Raw genomic sequence first — 26,375 nt, forward strand, 5'->3', positions numbered from 1 at the left:
GTGAACAGTTGGTGAAGGATACAAAAGAATGGGATTTATCACGAACCATGCAGGGAGGAAAACATTGAACCATTTTACCCCCCCCCCCCGCCCCTTCCCCAGCCCCATCCCACCCCTTCCCCAGCCCCACCCCAACACCTATTTAAAAATAATAAAAAATAAAAAGATTTAACTCTATAAAAAAAAGGGCACTGTGTAAAATAAATTTTGGTGTTTAACAGAATACAATTGCAATTTCTGTGTGCAAAACAAAAATTGTACACGGTAGTTGGTGATCGTACCTGGGCCCTTTAACTTTTTTTAAGTGATCATGCCTACCCATTATCTATAATTTTATGCGCAATGTGCGCACAGTAGAGACGCACGCGAAAAGCCAAGGGCCTCGTACGTAGAGTGACCTTTAACACCATGATGGCCATACGGTTTTAGAGAAATGACACTTTGTCAACATTCCCGTTTTTCCATGATATTTCAGTATTTTAGTGCGACCTGCAATGTCTATGTGAGGGGTGTTTTAAGCACCATGTCGAGAACATAGTGGGGGCATGGTGAGCCAGAAAATTTGAGTTTTGACCTCGAAAAGGGACTAGAAATGAAAGAAGGAATACTCGGTAAGTAGAAATTCCGTTACTTTCTGATTCTGAAGACAACTCGACTTGTTATGTACAGCGCCTGCCACCGCTGCGGCCTGACATTTCAAGGTGCTGTGCACACAATTTCAAGTGGACCTTTTATGAAAAATACTTTTGTACCTTTAATTTGACAATACTACAAGTAATGTAGGACAGGTTTTTTTTCGGTTTAGAATAGCAGCTCAGCTGTCCCCAAATTTTATTTTGAAATTTTTTAAAGTAAACAATATCATAAAATATGGCCCCATATTATTATTGTTTATTTAACAACATGATGATTATATTTTTATAAATAATAGTATTAATAATTTAATAATAATAATATTAAAATTTTATACCAATTTGCCATTGCTTGTATTATTCACATGATATTCACTACCTTGCTTTCAGAAATTGTTACACATAAATAAAAAAGCTTCTCTTTTGTTTTGTTTCTTGACCTTGTATTTTTCAATGAGGGTTATCGCGATTCAGAACCAATGCATTATGTGGGTAGGCAGATGGGGCATTTGCTTCTGCGGTGTATATTGTCATGCGCGCGATTTGCCTATATCTTTGTGATGGTTGGTTCAACAGCGTCCTCTCTTGATATTTTGCTATTTGCGATAAACTTTATGGCCTAAAATTGCATTAAGCAACAATGTTGATTCATCTCCGGATGATGACATCCGGATTTAAGATGTAATTTTTCCAATATACTTCATCTTGCGATTAACTTAGGTTGGTGACATCCTTAAATAAATGTTGGATGGCGTCTTCCTACACGACATCATGGCCTAGCTGTTACGCAGGTTCAATTTCATAGAGTCCTATACACCTGTGCATGTCATTGCGATAATGTCAATCCTCCTCTTGACGGCCGGCATTAGGTAGGGAGGAGGGTTACCCAATCACAACTAAGAGTCCTACTGCTCAATACTTTTCTATTACATGTATAGCAAAACTTAGCAGGAAACCAGTCAAATGCAGAATGGTGTTTTGGCTGATTACCTTATAAATTCTATTTTTTCTGCTTTAAAAAACAAATCTATGAAAATGCGCCCTAGTCTTTCCATGGTCAAAATTACCAACAGACTACAAGGTATTCTGATGGACTTGTGCTCTTTGCAAAATGAACAGTATAGACCGGCAGCCCAGAGCACTTTGGTTAAAGGAACGAGGTACCAATATTTGAGTACAGGAACATTTAGTGGATAACCTGACATAGTCAGATATGGATGTCTGCCGGGGACCCCCCGCTGCGTGTGGCGCATGGACCCCCAACAAAGAGGCAAAATAATGGGCTGGATCAAACATTCTAGGTACCACATGAAACCAAGTGGAAATGGTCATTACCATGATACTAAGTAAAAAATATCAACCGCCAGACAAATTTTCTGCTGCATTAGGCCTGCCAGACACCCCCTCCCCCAAATATTTAGTGCACAAACCTATGGGTTGAAATTAACCAGTTGTCAAATTAGCTCAGATTTACATGAAACTTTGTCTAACTGTTCCACTATGGCTAAAATGAACACAAACCAAAAATTAAATCCATACTCCGTACCGTTTCCGAGATACAGCCTCTTAAAATATGCTAAATCTCCCCCTTTTGGAGCTCCGCCCCCGGCCGACACCGCGCGTCGTGGTGGTATTCTTTCAAACGTTTCAAGTTGAAATAAAGTTGAAATGAACAATTTACAATATTCTTAGTACAAGTATCACATGCCAGACAAAAAATTGCTGCATTGGGCCGGCACGCCAGACACCCCACCCCCTGGGTTTAAGAATATTGTTATTGGTCATTTCAACTTGGTTTCAGGTGGTTCTTTTGAAACCCGGGGGAGGGGAGGTGTCTGCCGAGCCCAATGCAGCAAAACCTTTGTTTGACGGTTGATACATGTATTAAGAATATTGTTAATATTGGTCATTTCAACTTGGTTTAATGTGGTTCCTCTGATGTTTAACCCGGGGGAGGGGAGGTGTCTGCCGGGCCCAATGCAGCAAAACTTTTGTCTGGCAGATGATACTTGTACTAAGAATATTGTAAATTGTTCATTTCAACTTGATTTCAGGGGGTTCCTCTGTTGTTTAACCCGGGAGAGGGGATGTGTCTGCCGGGCCTCAACTTTCGTCTGGCAGTTGAAGAATAGTGTTGTTGGTCATTTCAACTTGGTTCCAGGTGGTTCCTCTGTGTTTAACCCCGGGGCCATGGGGGGGGGGGGGAACTGGTGTCTGCCGGGCCCAATGCAGCAAAACTTGTGTCTATCTAGCGGCTGATCTGGTATAAAGGATAGTGTATTATAAGCATTTTGGCCATTTCAACTTGGTTTTAGGTCTTTCATACGAAGTTTAACCCCGGGGTTGGGGAGGTGTCTGCCGGGCCCAATGCAGCAAAACTTTTGTCTGGCGGTTGGTACTGGTATTACGAATAGTGTTATTGGTCATTTCAACTTGGTTTCAGGTGGTTCCTCTGATGTTTAACCCGAGAGGGAGGGGAGGTGTCTGTCGGGCCCAATGCAGCAAAATTTTTTTTTGGCAGTTGATACTGGTATTAAGAATAGTGTTATTGGTCATTTCAACTTGGTTTCAGGTGGTTCCTTTGATGTTTAACCCGGGGAGGGATGGTGTCTGTCAGGCCGCGCCCAATGAAGCAAATTCATATATGAATGATATTGTCTTGTGTTAAGAATAGTGCATTAGGCCTATTGGTAATTTCAACTTGGTTTTAGGTCGTTCCTCCGATGTTTAACCCCGGGGTGGGGGTGTCTGGCAGGCACAGTGCAGCCAAATTATGAATCAAGGGCCACATCTGAAATAGCATACACCTTTCAGCCAAACAGCTGGGGTCGTTATTAAATTACGGGCTCTTGGAATTGTTTGAAAGAATACCACCACGACGCGCGGTGTCGGCCGGGGGCGGAGCTCCAAAAGGGGGAGATTTAGCATATTTTAAGAGGCTGTATCTCGGAATCGGTACGGAGTATGGATTTAATTTTTGGTTTGTGTTCATTTTAGCCATAGTGGAACAGTTAGACAAAGTTTCATGTAAATCTGAGCTAATTTGACAACTGGTTAATTTCAACCCATAGGTTTGTGCACTAAATATTTGGGGGAGGGGGTGTCTGGCAGGCCTAATGCAGCAGAAAATTTGTCTGGCGGTTGATATTTTTTACTTAGTATCATGGTAATGACCATTTCCACTTGGTTTCATGTGGTACCTAGAATGTTTGATCCAGCCCATTATTTTGCCTCTTTGTTGGGGGTCCATGCGCCACACGCAGCGGGGGGTCCCCGGCAGACATCCATATCTGACTATGTCAGGTTATCCACTAAATGTTCCTGTACTCAAATATTGGTACCTTGTTCCTTTAACCAAAGTGCTCTGGGCTGCCGGTCTAGTAGGCCTATAGAATTGCCCTTTCGAAGGGAATTACAGGTCTGTTACATGCAAAAAAAGCCTAGTGACTTAGAATATTAATGACATGCATGTATTGTAAATCATGATTGTTTCTGTCCTGCAGGGTCGCATTAAAGGTACTTGTAAAGCCAGGTTCATACTTCCTGCGAATGCGAATGCGAAAAGAATGTTGACGTCCCAAATTCGCAGTCGACTAACTCGCAGCAGTTCAACTCCACTCAACTCGCTTGTGAATATCAGTCCGAAAGGAGGGTTGAAATGTCAAATTCGCTTTGCATTCGCATTCGCAGGAAGTATTAACCGGGCTTAAGGGTTAGATTAGTAAAGACCCCAAATTTGTTTTGTAATTTTATTTCTATCCAAAAGCAAACTTGTTTGGCATATTGTACCCTGCCAAATTATTTTGTGGAAATAATTATCCCTGTTGATAGAAATAAACACATTTCAATTGAAGAAATGATTCATACCAAACAAAATCATTATTTCTGAGAATCAGTGTCCATTCTCAAATGCTGCAGTCAGAGATGCGATTGTTACCTTACTGTCCCCTTGCAAAGTGTGAATGGGCTCAACATTCATGCGAAAATACATGGCAATTTTGTTTTTCAGCAATTAGACCCTGTTTTCATTATGTTGGCCTATTCAACTAAAACTAACTACAGTTTTATTGTACATTGATAGGCCAACACCTTTCTTTATTGAGTTGCCCATTATTATGGTTTTTTTTTTATTATAAGCATTATGTTATAAAAATCAAACAATGACTTAATCTGTAAGCCATCATGCAGAATAAAATCACACCTGTGAGTCTGTATTTTTTTCAATGCTATTGATTTTCCTCCTAGTTTTATTCCAACAGCCACATTTAAAATCCTGCATGAAATGAAAATGTAGGTCCCTGGATAAAAAAAAATTAAAATTTTCAGGGCAATGCAATGTTGCAATTAACAGCCACATTTAAAATCCTGCATGAAATGAAAATGTAGGTCCCTGGATAAAAAAAAATTAAAATTTTCAGGGCAATGCAATGTTGCAATTTCCACTGGCGACAGCAGTACTTGATCTTTGTTGAGTATTTTCTGCGAGGAATTTGCTGGTAGGATTTAAGTAAATGTACAAGGGCTCTATATGGTTTAGGCATAACTAATTTGCCTTTATTTTATTGCTTGTCTACTGTGGTCTGACATACAATAAAACTGTCAGATGCTGCTGTAGAACAGGTGTTTCATTCCCTTCATGTTGTGTTGCAGAGCACTATTGATACTGTAAGTTACATAGTATTTTAGTATCTCTATCTGAATCATTCAACTAACAAAACAACTAGCTGGAACACTGAAAGACCATGGTAAGCTTTTCGTGGCAGTTTGGCAGTTGCTTGCAGGGATAAGAAATTTCAAACTTTTGTTTGAATTCAGACTCTTTTATATCTGTCTGAGAAAAATGAAAAGCTTCTCCATAATTTATGGGAAAAAAAGCAAATGTTTTTCGCTATCACTTACATGTAGGATACTGTTCCTAAAAGCTTGTTAGAAATCTACCAGAGGTTATGAAAAGACGGAAAAGTCATCACTGTTGATCTGCTCAAACTTCGATCAGAGTGTCAGACCTTTTTGTCCGCAATGACGTAGCCTTGCAGTACCTTCTGAAACATCATTAATTTTACATTGTATTTCTTATGTAAGGTATAACAGGTCCTAGCAGGCCTCAATTAACCCAAGGCATTCCAAATATTTGCCATGGTGCCCTGTGCTTTTGTTGTGGTGCCATTTGAAAAGTTCCAATACAAATTTAACCTTTTGCTCATAGTGGAAGTGCCCCGTTCTAGAGGAAAACAGCAGTGCTCATTCAAGTGCTTGTTCAAGGCCTGTACTATATGTCTCTTTTTTAACTCCATTAGAAGCCTGTTTCCAGCAAAAAATGTACACTTAGGGCCTAACAAGTTTTGTACACTGTTTCAACAAATCACGCCACTTTTTAAATTTTATTTCAAGACCGTACAATATATTGAGTAAACTTTCAATGGTAATTGTCATTTGTTGTAAAAGTTCAGTGTATAAAACTATTCCCTGAGATTTTTTTGCCTAAAAAATTGTCACTCCTAAAACTTGATTCCTTAAGTTATGTGTACGGTTCAACAATTTAGTAATGCCTACTCCAATGCACTGACCATAAATATTTATAAGGTGTTAGTTGAAAACTGCTGTTGATTTTATTGTCAAGTTTCAAAACAGTTAACAATCGATGTCTCTCTTTTTTTGCTAATTTAATTTGTGTTTTTGTTCTTTTTCTCTTTTTCTTTCCCTCCTCATGTCACTGTGATTCTGATTATTCAATTCTAATCTATGCTACCCCTCTTTGCACTCTCTCCATCTTTCTCTCTCACACATCTTTCTCCAACTTTTCCTCTCTTAAATTACACCCAAATCCCTGTTCACTATTTTTACCATTTCTTGCGTTTTTCTCCCATCTCATGGTATTTTCAAACCCTATTTATTTAACCTCTTTCATATTAACATTTTGTTTTGTTGATTTACTTTCATAACATTCCACCCAATTTGTGTCAATACCGTTCTGTGTACATCTCACATTTCATCATGTTATTGTGTGTGCACTTCATGATCGTCACGCCTCATTTAAAAAATGGTTAAGTTCATTGTACACCGCCATTATGTATTATTTACATCTTTCTGGGCGTCTATTACCGTGGGACTTCATTGCTTTACCCTGGTCATCTCAAATAAACATTGGCACATTGCTTCTCTCTCAAACCCCCCTCTGAAAACCTCATCAATTCCCCGCCCCCCTCATCATCACCTTGACCCCTGACCTCTTCTATATATAGGTTGCTGATGAGTACGGCCTTAATTGCCCGGTCATTGTACAACGATCCCGTCAGCACTGACGTCATCGACTCATTGTCAAGACTCGCGACACGAGCCGATATTATTCATACCACTCGCGAGTGACGTGTCCGTGTTTGTGTGTGTGTGTTTGCCTACCAGACTGACACCAGACTTTCCTTCTTGTGCTTGGCTGCCCACCGCTGTTTCACCAGACAGTATTGTGTATACTGCTGTTTCAAGTTCGTTGCTCTCTAATGTGTTGGCACAGTTAGTTTCTGCATGAAATAGTTACTGACAATCGGTAGTGTCACCAAGCATCTATACAATTCTGGCCTTGTGGCTGCAAGCAGAGAATATTTTAATGAAGCATTGTTGTTGGTAACCAGCATGGAGGCCAGAGTTGAACAGGGTACTGTCATTTATTATTTCAACACTGAGTACACACTTTGACATTGCATGTTATTACAACACTTAACTCACATACCGTACATTACTAATGCATGTTTGTACAAACTTTAAGTAGGTGGGAGTGACTGATTACATATTTACATATCACTTCATGCAAAGCTATTAATAAGCACTACTAATGTTTACATTTATCATTAAACGTGAATAATATTGTCAGTAGGAAATTGAGCTCTTTAATTAAAACCTTTCAAAACTGCAGTATACAAAAATATGCAACCAGCAATCTCCCATAACAGTGGTCTGAAGGCCACCTGCCGGTTCAAATACATGAGGTCCAGTAAAAATTGTTATTTATTTATTTGATGGTTTTCTCGTGGGTTTTTTTTTGGGGGGGGGGGACACACAAAACTGCAGGGCTTGTAGTTCACAATTTTTACTGGACCAGAAAATTCTTATTAAAGGGAAGGTACACGTTTGGTAATTACTCAAAACAAATATTAACTTAAAAACTGAGTTGGTAACAAGCATTGGAGAGCTGTTGATAGTATAAAACATTGTGAGAAACGGCTCCCTCTGAAGTAGCATAGATTTTGAGAAAGAGGTAATTTCTCACTTAAATAATAAAAGACTTTTACCCAGAAGTCTTTTATTCCTATCTGAAAGCACACAAATTCATCCAACAAGGGCGTTTTTTCTCTCATCATTTTCTCGCAACTTCGATTACCAATTTAGCTCAAATTTTCACAGGCTTGTTATTTTATGCTTATGTTGGGATATACCAAGTTAGAAGATTGGTCTTTGACAATTACCAAACGTGTACCTTTCCTTTAAAAGACTAGAATCAAAATGAGAAAAAGAAAACACTATCCAAACTCTGCGTTTATCATCACCATTCTCCGCTTAGCTTTTTTTTATTTATTTATTTTTTTTTTACTTCACTTCAGTCTAATACATCATTTATTGAAATTGCATGTGCACAATAAAAGTGCAAAGCCATACAAGTGCAAGAAAAAACAAAACAGACAGACCTTGAGCGTCATAGATACGCATTAGAATCTGAATGTCACTGTGGCATGCCCTTGATCTTTACCAAAGAGAAACTGCCTGTAAGAAGGAGATCATAATTAAAGTAATTACTTTGATGGCGAGTCTGTGACGCACAACACAATAATTTGGTCAAACAATTCCACTTTAAATTTTGTAATTTATTTTATCTGACAGCTCATTTGATGAGAAGACAACAATTTGCCCAGAATTTGTTTTTTTACGATATCGATAGTTGTTAGGAAGCTACATTGTATCTCCAAGGTCCCCCCTTGGGTGGATAGCTTCAAAGGCACTGGACACCTTTAGCAATTTTCAAAGAGTCTTTGAAGACCAGTAGTCTCACTTGGTGTATCCAAACATAGTTGCATAAAATAACAAACCTGTGAACATTTTGACTCAATTGGTCTTCAAAGTTGCAAGAGAGTAATGAACTAAAAAACACCCTTGATGCACAAATTTGTGTGCTTTCAGATGCATAATAAAAGGCTTCAGGCCTGGAGTCTTTTATTATTTGAGTGAGAAATTACCTTTTTCTCAAAAACTACATTACTTCAGAGGGAATGGTTTCTCACAAATGTTGTATACTATCTATAGCTCTCCATTGCTCGTTACCAAGTAAGTTTTTATGCTCACAATTGTTTTGAGTAATTACCAATCGTGTCCAGTCCCTTTAAGTCAAGTCAATCTATCTTGCCCTCCATTTGATTTTAAATGGACAAGAAAATTTCACTTCCGAAAAAAGAGAGCATCTTTTTTTTGCTCTGAAAAAACACATAATATGTGGGTTTTTTTAGAGCCAACACTTCTCTCAAAAGAGATTTAAGGCCGAGTCACACTGCAGCAATAACGAAAAACGGTAAAGGTCACGACGCAAACAGAATGCATTCTATTGGTTGAATTGCTCCACGCAGAATTCGCACATGCTCATTTAACCAATAGAATGCGTTCTCGTTGCCTCGTGATCGTTATGGTTTTCGCTATCGCTGCAGTGTGACTGGGCCTTTACAGCTCGCTTTACCCCAAACTTAACCAATCATAGTGTCTTCCTATCATCCACACCAAGCATAGCTTCAAACAGCTCTCATGATTAGTCAAATGAAGTGGATTTGATGTTGCATTATGATATTCTTCTAATCGTAAAATTGTTCATTAATAATCTAGTCATTGACTTATTATCATCAGCAATCAACTCAATAAATTTCCCACACAAATATTTTATAACAAAATTACAAATAAATCATTGAGATAAACACATGCTTCCCATCAAATGCACATATACACAAATTTCTATTGTACTTTTTTCAAACATTTTGAACTCTTGGGCCCGACTTAACAGAATCACAAGTTTGATTTGCTTTCTTACAGGGCTAGCTTCAGGCATTTTCTGTACTAAATTTATATGTATCGGTAGTAAAGCACAAGTTTTATTACACAACAGCAATGTTATCTGGGCCCAACTTTATAGAGCTGCTTAAACAGAAAGTAGTGCTTACACAATTTCTGCTAAGCAAAAACAAGCAGGATACCAGTCACATATTGTACATGTGCAAGCTGTTTGGGCTGGTAACCTTATTCTGGTAAGCATTGTTTTTTCGCGCTTTCTTAGTTACATTTTGTGCTTTTAAAAAGCAGCTCTATGAAATTGGGACCAGTTTGCAATGATTCTAAATACACAATGGGCACATTTTGACAATTGACTGTGTGCAAGGGTTCTTTCAGCCAAAATGAACATGGTTTTTTACCACTATCGCCCCTTTTTCTACCTCCTAACACCAACAGCTAAGATCTTTGGGAAGAAATTTGCCCGCACCAACAAGTTCATCCACACTAACAAGCTATGGATGCAGACGATCCCAACGCGAGACTGCGACGTCCTGATGACCTTCCCAGCCAAGACGGACGATGACACCCTCATGTGGCTGCTTTCTCGATTCCGAGCGAGGACTCCACAGCTTGGGGTTCATGTGAGGCACCATGGACACACGGGGGTGTATGGGTTCTACTTGACTGCCACGTATTCACAGTAAGCCATACTTCAAAGCCCAATTTCCTAAAGCCCACAAGCATGGAAACTTGCTTAGCGCAACAAACTTGCTTAGCACAAAAAAATGTTTGCTTAGCGAAAATAGCTTACCAGCCAGAATATCATACAGTTACCATAGCTGTGTCTGGTGCCCTGGTCATTTCTTTGTCAAGCAATTTGCTAAGCAAAATGTTCGGCTTGGCATCTTTAAGAAATTGGGCCGTGGTGGCAGCAGATGTACAGTACCAGACTTTTTCAAATCCTAACATCAGGATCCAATCGAACTGTTTTTCTATTACAGGAAAAATAAAATGAGGACCTTCACTTTTTAACACCAAAAATATTAGAAGATAATGACATTTATGCACCTCCAAAACAAGGGCAGCACTCGACAAGCTTCATCCTGCGTAATGCCTTTTTTTTTTATCAATATAAACCACAAGGGAAACTGACTGGCACCCCCGAACAAAGATATTGACAAAATAGGGACACTGCCAATATAGGGCTAGATAGCTCAGTTGGTAGAGCGCCGGCACGTTAATCCGGAGGTCGTTGGTTCGAATCCCACTCTAGTCAATTCTTTGTTCAACCCCAAAAAGCCTCTTTTTTTTAATTCACTACTTGTGTTTATCTGACAACCTGTACCATCTTCTATTTGTTTCAAGTTTACTGAAAGGAGGGGAAGAGCTTGGACTAAGAAAACCTTTGAAGGAGGAGTATGGAGGAGGGCTGAAGGAGTTCACATGCGCTGAAGAGAGCATCTTTGAAGGTGTCGACAATGAGAAAGAATTCTTCTCCTCACAGGTATGGTGTAAATTACTACAGATGGTGTCCAGAGTGGCTTGATTTCACAAGAGATTGAGCTCTTAAAGCCATTGGACCCTTTCGGTCCAGAAAAAAAATAAAAGTTCACAGATTTACAAATAACTTACAGGGTTTACAGAAGGCAATGGTGAAAGACTTCCCTTGAAATATTATTCCATGAAATGCTTTACTTTTTGAGAAAACAGCAAAACAATATAAATTCTCGTTACCGAGAATTACGGATTTATTCTAAACACATGTCATGACAGGGCGAAACGCGCGTTGTTTTGTCCCGACTCCGATGACCGATTGAGCCTAAATTTTCACAGGTTTGTTTATTTGATATCGAAGTTGTGATACACAAAGTGTGGGCCTTGGACAACACTGTTTACTGAAAGGGTCCAATGGCTTTAAAATAGCTAAGCAAGGTGTGATGACACAATACAAATTACAATGGCAATTTATCTGGCAATCTCTGTGGTCTTACAGGTTTGTTATGTTATGCATACTGTACGTTGAGGTACACCAAGTGAGAATACTGGTCTTTGACAAATTACCAAAATGATCTAGTGCTTGTATCATAAAAGGCACCATTCCATCACCTACCTGCCGTACACCTGTTATAACTGGTGCTGAAAACTAATAATTGTTGTTGGGTACTATCAAAATTAGTTTGCAAGTAAATGATATTTGTGTCACTTTGTGTGTGTAATATTTCAGCAACGCCAGGCCATCGTGAATCACATGCTGTTGAATCTGCGAGCTGTGAACGGGGACAAGATTGGGAAGGTCATATTCCATGAAGGACAGGCTATCGGTGAGTCTTGTTGGAAGTTATGAAAATTGTTTGAAGTTATTAACTTTGTTGGAAGTTATGGACATTTCTTAATGTTTTTACTATTTATTGCTATTTAATTATTGTAAATTACGTCCAATTTGGCTTGTGGGCCACGAAATGTGATTCTAATGAAATGTTATGAAATGAAATAGCTAGTGATGGAGTAAGTTTTATATGGTTTAATCAGTTAAATTCTTTTTTTATTATTTTTTATTATTATGTAAGAAAGAGTGCATACAATTGGTTGTACATAGGTCTAACACTGATAAACTCTACAGAACTCCAGCAGGTTCTTATGTTAACTAATCTGTTTCATGTGATTTAAGGATTATCTTATCATGAAAAGCTTATTTCTGTTTGTCTTCCAGTTCCTAAGCTGCTTTCCAGGGGGATTGTCTCTCAAGTTCTACCATTGCATAATAGTGATACCCTGAAGAGTCTAAAATCTACTTGGGTCCAAGCGTTTTTTCGTAATCAGCCACTAGGTAATCATATCTCTAATGTATAAATTTGGTTTGCGGTAACACCATATCATTAAGTCTGTTGAAACTTGAATGAAAGATAGGATCATTGATAGGTAACTACCCCAAAAATTATTTACTCGGTCTTTGTCAGGCCTGGAATTTCATCTCTGAAAGGGCAAGGTCATTTTTATTTTGCAAAGGGCACTTCAATTGGACAATCTTTAAGTCAATAGGAAACATCTGAAGGGACACCAAGGCCAAGATCAGAGGCATCGGAGGCTATGGTCTCTACGGCTGTGTGTAATTCCAGGCCTGTTTTGTTTATTAGCCATTGGACCCTTTCGGTTCAGAACAAAAAATAAAAAGTCACAGATTTACAAACAACTTACAGGGTTTACAGAAGGCAATGGTGAAAGACTTCTCTTGAAATATTAGTCCATGAAATGCTTTACTTTTTGAGAAAACAGCAAAACAATATTCTCGTTAAAGAGAATTACGGATTTATTTTTAACACATGTCATGACACGGCAAAACGCGCGGAAACAAGGGTGGGGTTTTTCGTTGTTTTCTCCCGACTCCGATGACCGATTGAGCCTAAATTTTCACAGGTTTGTTATTTGATATAGAAGTTGTGGTACACAAAGTGTGGGCCTTGGACAACACTGTTTACCGAAAGGGTCCAATGGCTTTAATAGGGCTTTGTAGAATATATCACATGAAAGACATGTCTTATCTGTTTTCATACATCGAGTTTGGATTAGCAAGATCAAAACAGATTGTTTAACTCATTTCTCAAAAACTATAACGTTTCAGGCACAAATATGTACATGATGTAGCAGAAGTTCCCTCCATGACTGTCTATCTTCATACCACATGTATGTTACTTGTAAACCAGAGAACTTTATTTTTTGAACCTACATGTATAGCCAATGTTGTGCACACCTAAAGCCCAGATCATACTTCTTATGGATGCGAAGCTAACTATGACGTCACATGGGTGTTTTCACAGTGAATATTTTGCAGGGATTGAACACAGTTCAACTGTTGCAAAATATTTGTTGCGAATTTGTGATGTAAAAATTTGTTTGCCATTCGCAGGAAGTATGAATTGGGCTTTAGTCATGGTGTTACACCTTAAGTATTAATATTGTTTGTTTACTTGTAGATGATATCTGTGAGTATTTTGGAGTGAAGATTGCAATGTACTTTGCCTGGTTGGGACAATACACCAAGGCACTCTTCTTCCCTGCTCTCTTGGGTGCCATTCTGACATTCTACACTACTAGTGATCAGGTAATTCACTTTAATATCACATCTTCTCATATCTCCCCAAACCTACAATATGTACACTGGCTACCCTTAAATGCCTTGCAGAACACCTAATAATGCTGGATTGCTGAGGTTGGCACACGTTTTTGCGCATAAAAACACAGCCCAATTTTTATGGCTCTGCTTACCGCTGAAAAATGTCTGGTTATGTGGAGTATGCACACACACAAGCAAAAATGCTTGGTCAGTGAAAAATGCTTGGTCAGCGCAGAATTGCCTGCTTCCGTAAGCGCTTATTCTTTGCTTACTTTAAGCAGTGCCATGAAATTCGGCCCTGCTGGCATTAAATGATCTGCCACCTTTTGCCTGAGTGAGGGGCTGTTTTTTGGCTGAACTCACCTAGCCACTTATGGTGATGGGGCCTTTTTTGTCAAAGTTGTTTGACAACCACAACTCTGCTGGACTAAATGGGAGCTGCACACATACAAAAATAGGGAGATCAATTTTCTCTCACCTTGTTCCATTTTGGAAGCCAAAACCTACACCAAGGAATTGACTCCCCACATAGTGGAAAGAGTAGACACAAGTACTCGCATCATCGGAGTGGCACACTGTAGCGTGTCATGGCTGAGTGGTTAAGAGCATCAAATTCAAGTTCTGGTGCTAAGTCACCGGAGTGTGGGTTCAAATCACGATCGTGACACTTGTGTCTTTGAGCAAGATACTTCACTATAATTGCTTCCCTCGACCCAGGGGTATACATGGGTACCTATGAGGGTAGAGGCTGATATTGTGAATGAAAAAGCCTTTGGAGCGATATAAACTGTTGCCCAGGTTGTATACTCCCAAGGGAGCTGAGAAATATTAAAATGGATGTTATTGGCCCTATGACCAGGGCACTAATGTAAAGCGCACTGATATGGTTATTGTGAAATGCACTATATAAGAGTTTTATTATTACTTTATTTTTTTTATTATTTTTTTATAAATAAAAACGGTGAATAATGCTTTCTCTTTATTCTTCCATAACATCTCTCTGCATCTAGGCAAGTGAAGATTTCAACTTTGTGATCTTCACGATATTCAACATCATCTGGGCAACGTTGTACCTTGAATCATGGAAGAGGAGAGGGGCGGAGCTAGCTTATCATTGGGGGACGATAGACTCCAAGCATGAGCTCATTGAGGATCCAAGACCACTCTATACAGTAAGTCAACTATTGCTCTATACTCAGTAGTTGATTAACAATATAATTTTTTTTTTTTTTTTTTGTTTTTTTTTTTGGGGGGGGGGGTTTACCCATACACCGATGTGTGTTAGCACTGTATACTCGGTACTTTCCCGAGTCCTGTGAAAAAATATCACAGGCATGTTACTCCGTTGGGATGCGAACCCACGACCCTTGCAATTCTAGAGCAGTGTCTTACCAACTAGACTACCGAGGTTGCCCGGCAGCTAGAGGCAGTTCGAATCCTATGTTTTGGCAGCGTGTACCGCTAGTTGATTAACCACTTAATTTTTACAGAATTTTTTGCCCCAATGAAACCGTCAGGAGGTCATTGGCTACTCTATACAGTAGGTCAGCTCTAGCTTTGTGCTCAGTAGGTGATAAACCACTCATTGTCAAGGTGTCTGAAATATTTCTGTGCTTACCCGCAGGGATTAAGTTTGGGATTTCTTCTTTCAGAATGTTTTTGACGCAATGAAACCATGACTGAGACAACAAACACAATGGTGATAGGCTTTCAATCTCTTGTAATCCCAGTGTGTCCAACAAAAGGACGAAGGTCTGGGATTGTTGACGAAGGTTCCTTGGAGAAAAGGGAAAATATGTGCAGAGACTCCCAGTACCCTTTGTACCTATTTGTTTTGGAAATAGGAACCTCAATTAATTCTTTTTTTCTTCAATAATTCCCATCCAGGGTGACCATCAAGATCAGTCCAGTCTCAGGCTATAACATGGAACCACACTACCCGGCATGAGAAGCAATTATAGTTACACATCTTGCTGAAGGACACAAGTGTCATGACCGAGTTTCAAACCCAACTCTGATGACTATAACCACCCGAACTTGAATGAATACTAATATTTTTCAATAATTTCCATCCAGGGTGATCCTCAGATAAGTCCAGTCTCAGGCTGTATGGAACCCCACTACCCAGCGTGGAAGCGGAACCTATTCCGTTACTTTGTGACCCTTCCCATCATCCTCCTGTGCCTCATCGTGACCTTTGGCATCATGCTTTCCATCTTTGAACTCCAGGAATTCATCAATGGTCAGATAGAGAAGGAAAGATTTACCGGGTACATTTTATTTTTTTATTTTATTTTACCTACCAGGCAAGGGTGAACAACTCCTACAGCAAACAATGGCAAATGCTAAACATTCAAAAATACTCAAAAAATATTTAGAAGTCTCTCAGCCTCTTGAAAGTTAAATCAGATACATTGTCATACAACTAAACTTCAGATTTCTTCTCATTTGCTGTAGGTCAGCATTTTGGCATTTTTGCTAATTACCCTAGAAGAATCACTCCCAAAACCTCATGCACAGCGCTTGTTATCATAGGGGAACTCGTGTCCAGTATGTCCTGTTCCAGAACAGTTTGGTTTGCAATGTGTTATGAAAAACAAATTACAGAGTTGGGCTAAATCTAAAATACAAACTTAAAAACACGCAAAACACAAAGTATTTGCTGTCAGTGACCGTCACTCATGCTTCTCCTATTCCTAAGTTGTTGACATTACCTGGTGGAGAGCACCCTCTCTTGGTGATTGGCAGATAGTCTAAAGTTTCCCATTTCATAAAGCTTTTAGCAGAAATTGCTGCTAGCAATTTTCTCACATTGTGACATTTTGGCTGGTAACCAGTGTATGATAAGCCTGATTTTGCTGTGCTGAGCAAGTTATTTGCTTACCGGCTTAATGAAATTGACATTCATACATGTATCCCCTTTTGGTAGCTTTACCGAGGTCCCCTGTCAGGATGATCATCTAAGCAAACAAAACAAACAAATTTGTTTTCCCTTGATGCAGTTGGGTAGGTGTCCTCCCCAAGATTCTCCTGGCTTTAGTTATCAACGTCTTGGAAGAGATCTATAAGAAGATTGCTCACTGGCTGAACGACAAAGAAAACTACAGGCTACAAGCCACATACGAGAATCATCTCATTATCAAACTAGTTGTGGTATGTACATTGATTTTTTCAGGACAGTGGCTCAAGTTTTAAAGATATGCCTTGAGTTGCCAAGTGTGTCTTTTTTAATAGACTATTAAATTTGTACAACATTGCAAAACCGTTGGATCGGAATTTTGCGAAACCGTCGTATTGTTAGTGCTAAATTTTGATTCGCTTTTGCACTTGGATGACAAATCATCCTTGCATAATTACTGTTACTGGTGAACGTATTTGCTTTCCCTTGTCTTTCACTTTGCTCTACATTTTGAATTTTTGTTTTAATATCTTTTCTTCCAGGTGCAGTTTATCAATAATTTCCTGGCCTTATTCTACATTGCATTTTATCTAAAAGACATGAAGAGGCTTAAACAGGTAAATCTGTTTGTTTTTTTCATTTTAAGAGTGATTTTTTGACAAGCATGAACTAGTAAACACCAGTATCTAATTTTATAAAGCAGAAATGAGTACGGGACCAGTCACAAACAATACATATTACATGATATTTTACATCGAGATTTGAACCAACGACCTCAGGATTAGCGTGCCAGCGCTCTACCAACTGCGCTATCTGACCCTATTTTTGCCATCTCCCTATTTATACTCTAGCTGCTGTGGCTATGGCTTGATCGCCACATTAACATGAGCTGCCAACTTGGATATGGCTTGCAAAAAAGTCAAGTTATATATGATTTGTTTTATTTTTATTTGTTTAGACGCTTGCAACAACCATTATAACCAAACAGTTGATCGGTAATCTGAAGGAGTCCATCTTGCCTTATGTCTTGGAGAAACTGAAGGTGTATCAGATGACTTACAAGCTTGTGGAGGAGACTGTGAACATGGATGACGGCACGGAGGAGGTAGCCAAGGTGGTGAAGGCTGAACCCGCAGAGGAAGAAGAACCAGTATCGGAAATGGATGACAATCCAGGTGGGAAGGCTGCTAAAAACTTGCTTAAACTTTGACAGTAGTTCAAGGCAGTTTGAAACTGTGTTGTAAATCAATCTTTATTGAACAAATCAATTTATACAAAATATCAATAGACAAAGGATAAAGAAAGCACACTTAAGCCAAGGTCATTGATCATGGTATATACTTAAAAACTGTTGTTTTATTGTTACATGTGACTGTACATATAAATATATTAAAAATATAACATTTAGACAAAATTAGCAAAACAACAACTAAAACAAAAACACTATTTATTTAAAATGTTAATAAAATAAGGGACCGGACTGTTTTTAAAACGAGATGTAAAGAAGGATTTCTACAGATTAAAATTGTCAAAGATGGAGCACATGAAAAGCCCCCAGGCAGCCGGATGAACAGCGCCCTCTGTTGTTCTTTGTGAAGACCAGTTGATGAGGAGAGCCCCTAGCTTTGATTCGTTTCAGCAAACTTCGGGCTCCAGCTGGTTCTCTCTCTCTCTCTCTCTCCTTCCTCTGCATTTTAATTGCTCTTCTTGTTTTTTATAATGTTTTTGCCAATGTGCATGATTGTACTTTTTATCTGCCCGAGAAATAACCTCCTCCTTTGTGTAGCCATCTCTCATTTTGGGTATTACTGAAGTTTTTCTTTATAATTGATTGATCCACAGATGCATCCCCTGAGCAAAGGGAGTTATACCACAGTAAGGAGTCAAATGAAAAGTTCACTCTTACTCAGGCAGAGGTAGAAAGCTCCATGAAGACCTATGAGGTGAGCATTGTCTTTGATAAAGTCGAGTGGGTGTGGCTCCATTTAAGAAGTGTATGCTTAGCTTGAGGGCCATGGCAACATGCAGTCGTTTCATCAGATAACTAAGGGTGTACTGGTGTACCTACCATCTCTATGACTCATGAAGGGGAACTTTGCCATTTGGGTTTTCAGTCCCTACCCGACTGCTTGGGGTTTTCACCAGAATACATCCCTGGGGTTTTCCTCCCACATCTAAAACTGAAACTTCCTTCCCTGTCGTTCTCTCCACTGGGTTCTTGGCTGGTATAGTGATTAAAGTTCACTTTTCTGACACCCCTTGAACAAATGAAATGCCCATCAGAACAAATGAAATGAAAAACAACAAAAAATATTCCGGAGAAGTGGCGTTTGAAGCTTTGCATAGAATGAGTAGTGGAGAATAAATGTGCAGGTATAACCATTTGTAAATCTCTTTTGAGTAGTGCTGGTTCTGAAAAGGTGGTTGAAAACTCAATGTTTCGATCATTATTCCCTGATCGTCTTCACTTCAATTCTTATTTCAGGACACATTTGAGGACTACCTTGAGATGTTTATCCAATTTGGTTACGTCATCCTCTTCTCATCGGCATTCCCCCTGGCCGCCGTCTGTGCCCTGGTCAACAATGTCGTTGAGATACGCAGCGATGCCTTCAAGTTATGCTCCAGTATGCAGAGACCGTTCAGCCAAAGGGTGGAGAACATTGGCACATGGCAGGTTTGTTTACGTTCCTTTTTTGTTGCCATGTCGTGGCCGAATGGTCAAGCACACTTGACTTAAGCCCTGGTGTTTCTGATCAGCAGAGTGTGGGTTTGAGTCACTGTCTTGACCTTAATTATGTTGCCCAGTTGAGTATGTCTCTACCCATTATTACAAAGCATTAGCTTGATGATTACTGTGCAACGGAGCATGAGTGAGTGCCTTTATAGTCAAAAGGTAAACAAAAGACCTCCTATTTGTTCAAACAAATAAATATTTGATTCGCTTGGACCATTCATTAAACTTTTGCAACTCTCTGGGCAGCATGCTACTCCAAGGCCTGTCAAGGGAATATTCCAACACAATAGCGTATTAGCCCTCTCAGGTTCCCATTAACGTACCTGGATTTAAAAAGAGCAATGATGGTTAAGTGCCTTGCTGAAGGACACACATGACGTGACCAGGAATCAAACCCGCTCTTCAATGATTCAGCCATCAAGATTCAGCCATCAGAGCTGAAGTCCCATTCCCGAGGCCGCACGGCTTTGACGCACCACAAGTGTTTTTTAGTGACATTTCTTATTTAAACGAAAGGATAACTTTACTTTTTCTTTTCCTTTTTTTTTTTAAATAGGATGCGATGGAAGTAATGGGAGTCATAGGAGTTCTAGTCAACTGTGCCTTGCTGGGTACAACGGGGCAAGTTGGAAGGGCCTTCCCTTGGTTATCCACAGCTGGTGTTATTCTTGTCGTAGTGTTTTTGGAGGTATGTTAATTGACAAGTCCATTAATTAATTAATCCATGTTCATTATAGCGATTTTTGGTTGAACAAAGAAAACTTAATTAGAGTGGGACTTGAACCTTGGACCATCTGATTAACATGCCAGGGCTCTACTATATTAACTGACCTTAGCGCAAATGTTTTCAGTTGCACTATTTTGATGGGGGGTGCCATTCAGAAACCATACAACCTGTCACTGCTGCCTAGCTAACTCAGTTAGCGATGCGCCTGCACGTAAATCCGGAGTTGCAGGTTCAAGTCCCACTCTAGTTAATTTTCTTTGTTCAACCCAAAGTTATTTGAAATTTACCCACTCAGTTACCTTATCGAATCGGCCTCCATTCTGTCTCTGATGGTCTGTTCGTCTTGTCTCTGTCTGTCCACAGGCTGATTACTTCCAGCCTCAGCTTATGAAATGATAGTCCCTTTGTCTAGTCTTTTTCAACCCCAAATTGTTTGAAATTTACCCACTCAGTTTCCCTTTTCAAATTGGCCTCAATACTGCCTCTGTTTGTCTCTTGGTCTTGGCTCTGTCTGTCCTTTTGTCTTTTATCTGCCTGTCCACTGGCTGATTACTATAACCTTAGCTGTTTGTCTTTTCTCTCTCTGTCCACAGGCTGATTACTACAAGCCTCAGCTTATCAAATCAGCCTTCATACTGTTGTCTTTTTTTTGCCTTTTTCAAGTCTGTATTAAATCAAGCTTTTCTATTCATCATGACCACTTTATTTACGACATTATGGAAATAAATGTACTTTTAACTTGACCAATTTCATTCCATTTGTAGCACATCATTATTGCTGTAAAGTTTGCTATAGCGTACGCTATTCCTGACATTCCACACTGGGTCTCCATGGAGATGGCTAAACTAGAATTCAACCGCAGAGAAGCTCTCAAGGTTAGTTCGAGATTCATCCACGAGTCACGTCCCCTTTGTGCCAATAGCAACAATGAATGCTAATTACATAAAGGAAGCAGACTATTCTTCTATGCTGGCCTTATTTATGTTTAGCCATTGCAAACTGCTTACCAACCAAAAAATACTTATGGGATGGCCTGATGTTTTGACCCTAGCAGATTTTTTCTTGAAGGCTAAATGACAACACAAGACACATGTAGAGGTATAAAGTGAAACATAAGCAGTTGAGTTGAAAAACATGAATAGAGAGAGAGTTAGAATGCAACTTATGTTGGAGTCTAATTAATGTTACATCGATTTAAATTAAACAAACACAATGGTAAAGGTTTAATGGATTGAGCCTGGCTCATACTTCCTGTAGAACCGAAGCGAATTTGACAAAGCAAAAGGTAACTGCATACAAAAGCCTTTAAAGGGGGCCTCTGAAAGTCAGGGAATTTACCTAGATGTTTACATCTTTCTTCCTCTGTTATGTTTTCTTTTCTATAGAAACTTGAGCAGGCCACAATGCAGACACACAAAGAAAACCTGTCCAGAGAGTCGACCATACCAACCACGTCAACTACCGAAACCACGAGGGAGCCCTCTCAAAAGGTGATTGAAAAACCCAATAATCTGCCCACCCCGGCTACATCTAAACCGTCGGTTAAGAAGCAAGATCCAAGCAGAGTGTGGCCCCCGGCGATGGCGGACGTAGCTGCAAATTTCAATGTGTTCTCGAATTTAGAGAAGATACGTAGCCCTCCAACATCACCCTCAGAGCCCGAGACACCCATTTCACCCGCAACGCCCATTTCGCCCTCGGCGCCCATTTCGCCCACGACTCCAAAGTCAGAGGATGAGAAGAAGAAGGATTGATCCAAAGGTCGCTTTTCATACATTTTGGTTTTCTTTGATGGCTTGGTGCATAATTTTTTTGAATTGTCTATATTTTTGTGGTGGAAGACAAAGTTTTGGTGTAGGAAGCATAGGCTGCAAAGGTTTTGTATTTATGTGTGGATCAGATTTTGTTTTATATTTGAAACTTGAGGCCAGTTTCATAAAGCCTGTAATTTTGCCTACTGAGCCTTTATACTTCTTTCTAACTGTAACTGTAATCAAATCAAAAACGTAACCTGAGCTTATGGTTCTTGCTAGCAGATAAGTGACACAACAATGCAAATCCACTGCCTGCATGTGTCGTCAAATTTGGTTGTATATGGAGTTTAGCCTCTCTAGTCAGCATATTTGTAGGCACCTGTCTATTTGTAAACTATCCGCTATGGAGGGTTGTTTCTGAACCTAGGCTCAGGCTGTTGTTTCTGCTTGGGCGCGCTCCTTCATCAATTTTTGAAGCAGTTTGCATTCTGCATGGTGCTTGATTGCTAGAGCCAAAGCCTAAGTGGATGTTTGGAAGAAGCTCTTAGTAAAACCGTTTTAGCTATCATGTTTAATGGACAGTCCATTATCACTAGCTGTACGTTGCAGTCACTTGTCTGTTCACGGCCGTCTAGCTTTACCACCCCTGAAATTCACCCACTCTTCGGCCTTCTGTCCACACTTTCAACCCGTCCATTATGATCACTCTGTCCATTTTATCTCTCTTTTTCTATGACTCCATTTATCCAATTTGAGATGAGATAATTAGAAATGTATCTTGTGTAGTTTAGTGTGGTGAAAAAAATAGGAAGATCCAAAGTGTAAGTGAACACATCAAAGTGCAATTTTCTGCTCCCTGAGGTTTTGCGGAAGACGCTCGCTCCCTAGGGTATAACGGAAGACATTTTATATATTATTCATAAATACTGTGGAGGGTTTAGATATTCTGATTGGTCCAAACTGGATCACATGGTAATGTTTCACCAGTCTTCACATATGGTAACATAGTAGGTTTTTTAGACCATTTAGACAACACGTTGGGTTCGATGCTCATAGCCATACACGTGTTTACACATGGATACTAATCTGCGTATGGCCATACTTGAGTGTCTTATTGGGAACAGATCTTGCGGAATTGACAGGAATTGCAAACTTACAAAACTGACAAGTTTTACAGATAGTATTTTCACAAGAAGGGTATTGTAAAAGATAAGCAATTTGTTCTTTTACAGATGTTTTAGACTTGCAGGGTTATGGCCATGGGATAAAAAGGATTATCAAATTACACAGCCATGAGCTTGCGTCGCTCTGTATTCCCATAGTAGAAAATAATTGTGCTCTAGCTGCATGTGTTTCTTAGGCTAAAGGATCTATTTATCAAGAAATTTATAGAAACTCTTTGGTCAATTCTGAAAATGTAACGTTCCTGTTATTTTGTTATTTTTGCACCCTGGCCGCACCCCTGGCAAAGGGATAGGTTTGGGAGATGGAACGTTATTGTTTTGTGAAGATTTTGAAGGTCTACCAGGAAAACCTCGGAAGGGATATTTTTGGGAAGGAACTTCTAAATTAATTACAAAATCATGTTATAGATGTTAATTCATGTAACTCTGTACCACATAATAGTCAATGTTTGCAAAAGCTAATTCTTCTTCACATTTTCTTGAAAGTTTGTAATGCCTTTTTAACCAAAGTGGATGGTATTGTGGTTGGCATTATTGTCAATTGTCAATTTTGAGGGTGCCTTTAATATGAAATTTGAAATTGGATCTGAATTAAGCACAGTAAAGAAATAATGGCGTCATACATTATATAAGTTGGAAAAGTATTTATGAATTTTTGGGTTTTTAAATGTAATGCCATTTGATGTATAAATCATTGTATGAAGATTTATCACTTTTTCTAACAACACTTGTCTCTAACTTTTGAAAAATTCAATTCTCATGCTCTTTATTTGAGGAAAGACTAAAATATTTTATAAAAGTAAAGAATATTTGGTGCAATTTAGACGTGCTTGCTGCATTTTCATACTTTCTAATCATTCATAGCCTTTGTATTTATCATTAATTAGCGATTTCGATTTTATAATGATAATAAGTCTGAAATTTTAGCTTAAGAAACTTAATTTTTTTGACAAAATTAAATGTCGTGCAATAGTTAGTAGCCATTTTTCTGTATTAATTTGTTCAATATTGTTATGTTTGGAATGTCTAAATTTGCAAGTATTGATAGTATTGATAGAATTGATAGTAGTTTTTTTACTTTGTTTAATTGTGTATTAATTTAAAGATATATGTGGTAGTAAAGGTAGTTTTATGAGAATTGTTGATTTTCTCACAATTTACCTTTTTTATTTTGAGAAACTAAAGAACCCTGGAAATACACGAACCTCCGTGGAGTGGAATTTTAAATATTTGATAGTTTTAAAGTTCAGTTTCTGATATTCTTCTGTGAGATTGAGTGCAATTTGTATATAAAATCTTTAAGGATAGACCATATTGGACCTCAAAACCAGTACTGCACAGATCTAAGTACATATATTGGACATCTTGGTTTTTATTTACTGTACACCAAACTTTATTATAGATGTACCTGTGGGTCACTATTTTTATTTGCACAGAAGTAGATATTGAACAGTTGAATCATTCGTTATCTTATTGAACTAGAACAAAAGTATTAGACCTGTGTGTCACTGTATTCATATAGTACAGTAAGTAATATATACATATCTAAATATTGGACTGTTGAGTCAGTCGCTAATGTGGACAATTTATAGACTTGTATTTATATTTCAAAGATCTAAATATTGCACTGCTGAGTCAGTTACTGTCTTTATATTGGGCAGAACTATAGGACCACTTGGTTCTTTTCTTTTTACTTATCACAAAATTAAGTATTAGACCTGTGAGTCAATATATTCATATTATACACATTTAAATATTGGACCGCTGAATCAGTCTATCTTTGTATTGGGTAAAACTGTAGGACCACTTGGTTCTTATTTACTTATCAAAAAAAAATAGGTATTAGACCGATGAGTCACTATATATTTCAAAGATTTAAATATTGGACTTCTAAGTCAATACTATCTTTATATTGCACGAAACTAAAACCTTATAGGACTTCAGACTCATAATTTTAATTTATATAGTAAGTATAGGATCTCTTAGCCACTATTTTGATATCTCTTAGGTAGGATGCTGCTATTTTTTAGTGCATTATTATTTTCACTCAAATGATGCACCGTTTTCAACAGGGTAAAGAATATATTACTTTGTCACAAAAACAAGTACTATTTCAAGCCAAATATTGATTGAAAGTAAAAGTATTTTTATTGGTTCCTTGACAATCAACTTTTGTTTTACTCTATTTAGAATAAGAGATTTTGTTCTGTTTTGTGTTGTATTTTTTGTAGGTTGAGTTTTAATAGGGTATTTTTAATCGATGTTTTGTTCTAGCATTTTATTTACCTATGAATTGTCATAATGCTGTTTTCCAAATGGGGTTTAACGCATTAAGTTTGTCTATGCTACCCAAACTACGCGTTAAATCACTTTGTTTGTAAATTAATTAATTTGTTTAAGTGGAAGCACCTTTTAATACTCATGATAACCATTCCCCAATTTCACAAAGCCTGTAAGCAAAAAAATATTGCTAATCACAGAGCTATATCTGGATAACCTTCCATATGGCGCCACCATTTGTTCACTCATTTTTACAATAAGGGATATCTCATTGAGGTAAATGAGATACTATATTATTTCATATCGAGTGAAAAAGTAGTGGCGCCATACGGAAACTTTTCCCTGTATCTCCCATAAAGTTCACACTGTTGCAACTGGTTCCCAAGTTGGCCCAATTTTTTCTTTTTATCTCTTCGACCTTTCAGACCCAAACTCGGTGCTGAATACTGGTGAGTGTTACATTTTGAGTAGTTGCTTCTTTACTCATGGTATAAACTCGTACTCGTATAACGTACATCATCTGGGCCAATACCATAAAGCTGTTTAAGCTGAAAATACTGCTTGGCAAATTTTGAGTGGGGTACCAGTGAAAACAAAAGTAAACTGAATGTAATTTTGGCCGGTTGTCCGTTTTGTGCGTAGCAAGTGTTCGTGCTTACAGGCTTTATTAAATCTGGCCCTGCTGTGTGAGCATAAACACGATACAGGGGCCCAATTTCATAGAGCTGCTTAAGCATGTCAAGTTACTAAGCACTAGAAATGATGCTTACCAGAATTAGGTTCCAAGCTAAATTGACGGAGTGTAACTGATATTCTGCTTTAGTTTTTCTATGAGTTTTAGATGGCATATTGGTGTTACTTTGACTGGAGAAATATTCATTGCAAAATGTTTTATTATATTAGCCAATTTAGGGCATAGAAAAATGGATTCCGAGTATTCAGTTGTGTCTATGATTCATTTAAATATATGGGGTAACTGGATCTCATTCATTATATTTGGCGATTGTTTTAAATAAACATTACGATATTT

At 38.5% G+C, this 26,375-nt stretch overlaps 1 protein-coding gene across 2 annotated transcripts; it reads left to right on the plus strand.

Moving 5' to 3' along the window:
• Nucleotides 1-419: 419 nt before the first annotated feature.
• LOC139942025 (anoctamin-8-like) lies at nt 420-26,375 on the plus strand. Of its 2 annotated transcripts, XM_071938692.1 has the most exons (17): nt 420-611; nt 6,875-7,284; nt 10,110-10,353; nt 11,019-11,157; nt 11,878-11,974; nt 12,364-12,480; nt 13,625-13,752; nt 14,775-14,936; nt 15,841-16,034; nt 16,767-16,917; nt 17,206-17,280; nt 17,622-17,838; nt 18,506-18,606; nt 19,149-19,340; nt 19,957-20,088; nt 20,892-21,002; nt 21,513-26,375. In XM_071938692.1, exons 2-17 carry the CDS (start codon nt 7,263-7,265, stop codon nt 21,879-21,881), a joined length of 2,451 nt encoding a protein of 816 aa, XP_071794793.1. In that variant the 5' UTR covers nt 420-611; nt 6,875-7,262; the 3' UTR covers nt 21,882-26,375. The 2 variants fall into 2 exon arrangements, with proteins under 2 accessions (XP_071794793.1, XP_071794794.1); XM_071938693.1 differs by lacking the exon at nt 6,875-7,284.

The sequence above is a fragment of the Asterias amurensis genome, chromosome 9 (genome assembly GCF_032118995.1).
Source record: "Asterias amurensis chromosome 9, ASM3211899v1".
Taxonomy (NCBI): Eukaryota; Metazoa; Echinodermata; class Asteroidea; order Forcipulatida; family Asteriidae; genus Asterias; species Asterias amurensis.

Bases quoted from the DNA above. Each gene is read 5' to 3' on its own strand.
- LOC139942025 (XM_071938692.1), top strand. From the start codon at position 7,263: ATGGAGGCCAGAGTTGAACAGG. The intron at 17,281-17,621 runs GTAAATCTGTTT...TTATTTGTTTAG, and splicing joins ACATGAAGAGGCTTAAACAG to ACGCTTGCAACAACCATTAT. The intron at 17,839-18,505 runs GTGGGAAGGCTG...ATTGATCCACAG, and splicing joins GGAAATGGATGACAATCCAG to ATGCATCCCCTGAGCAAAGG.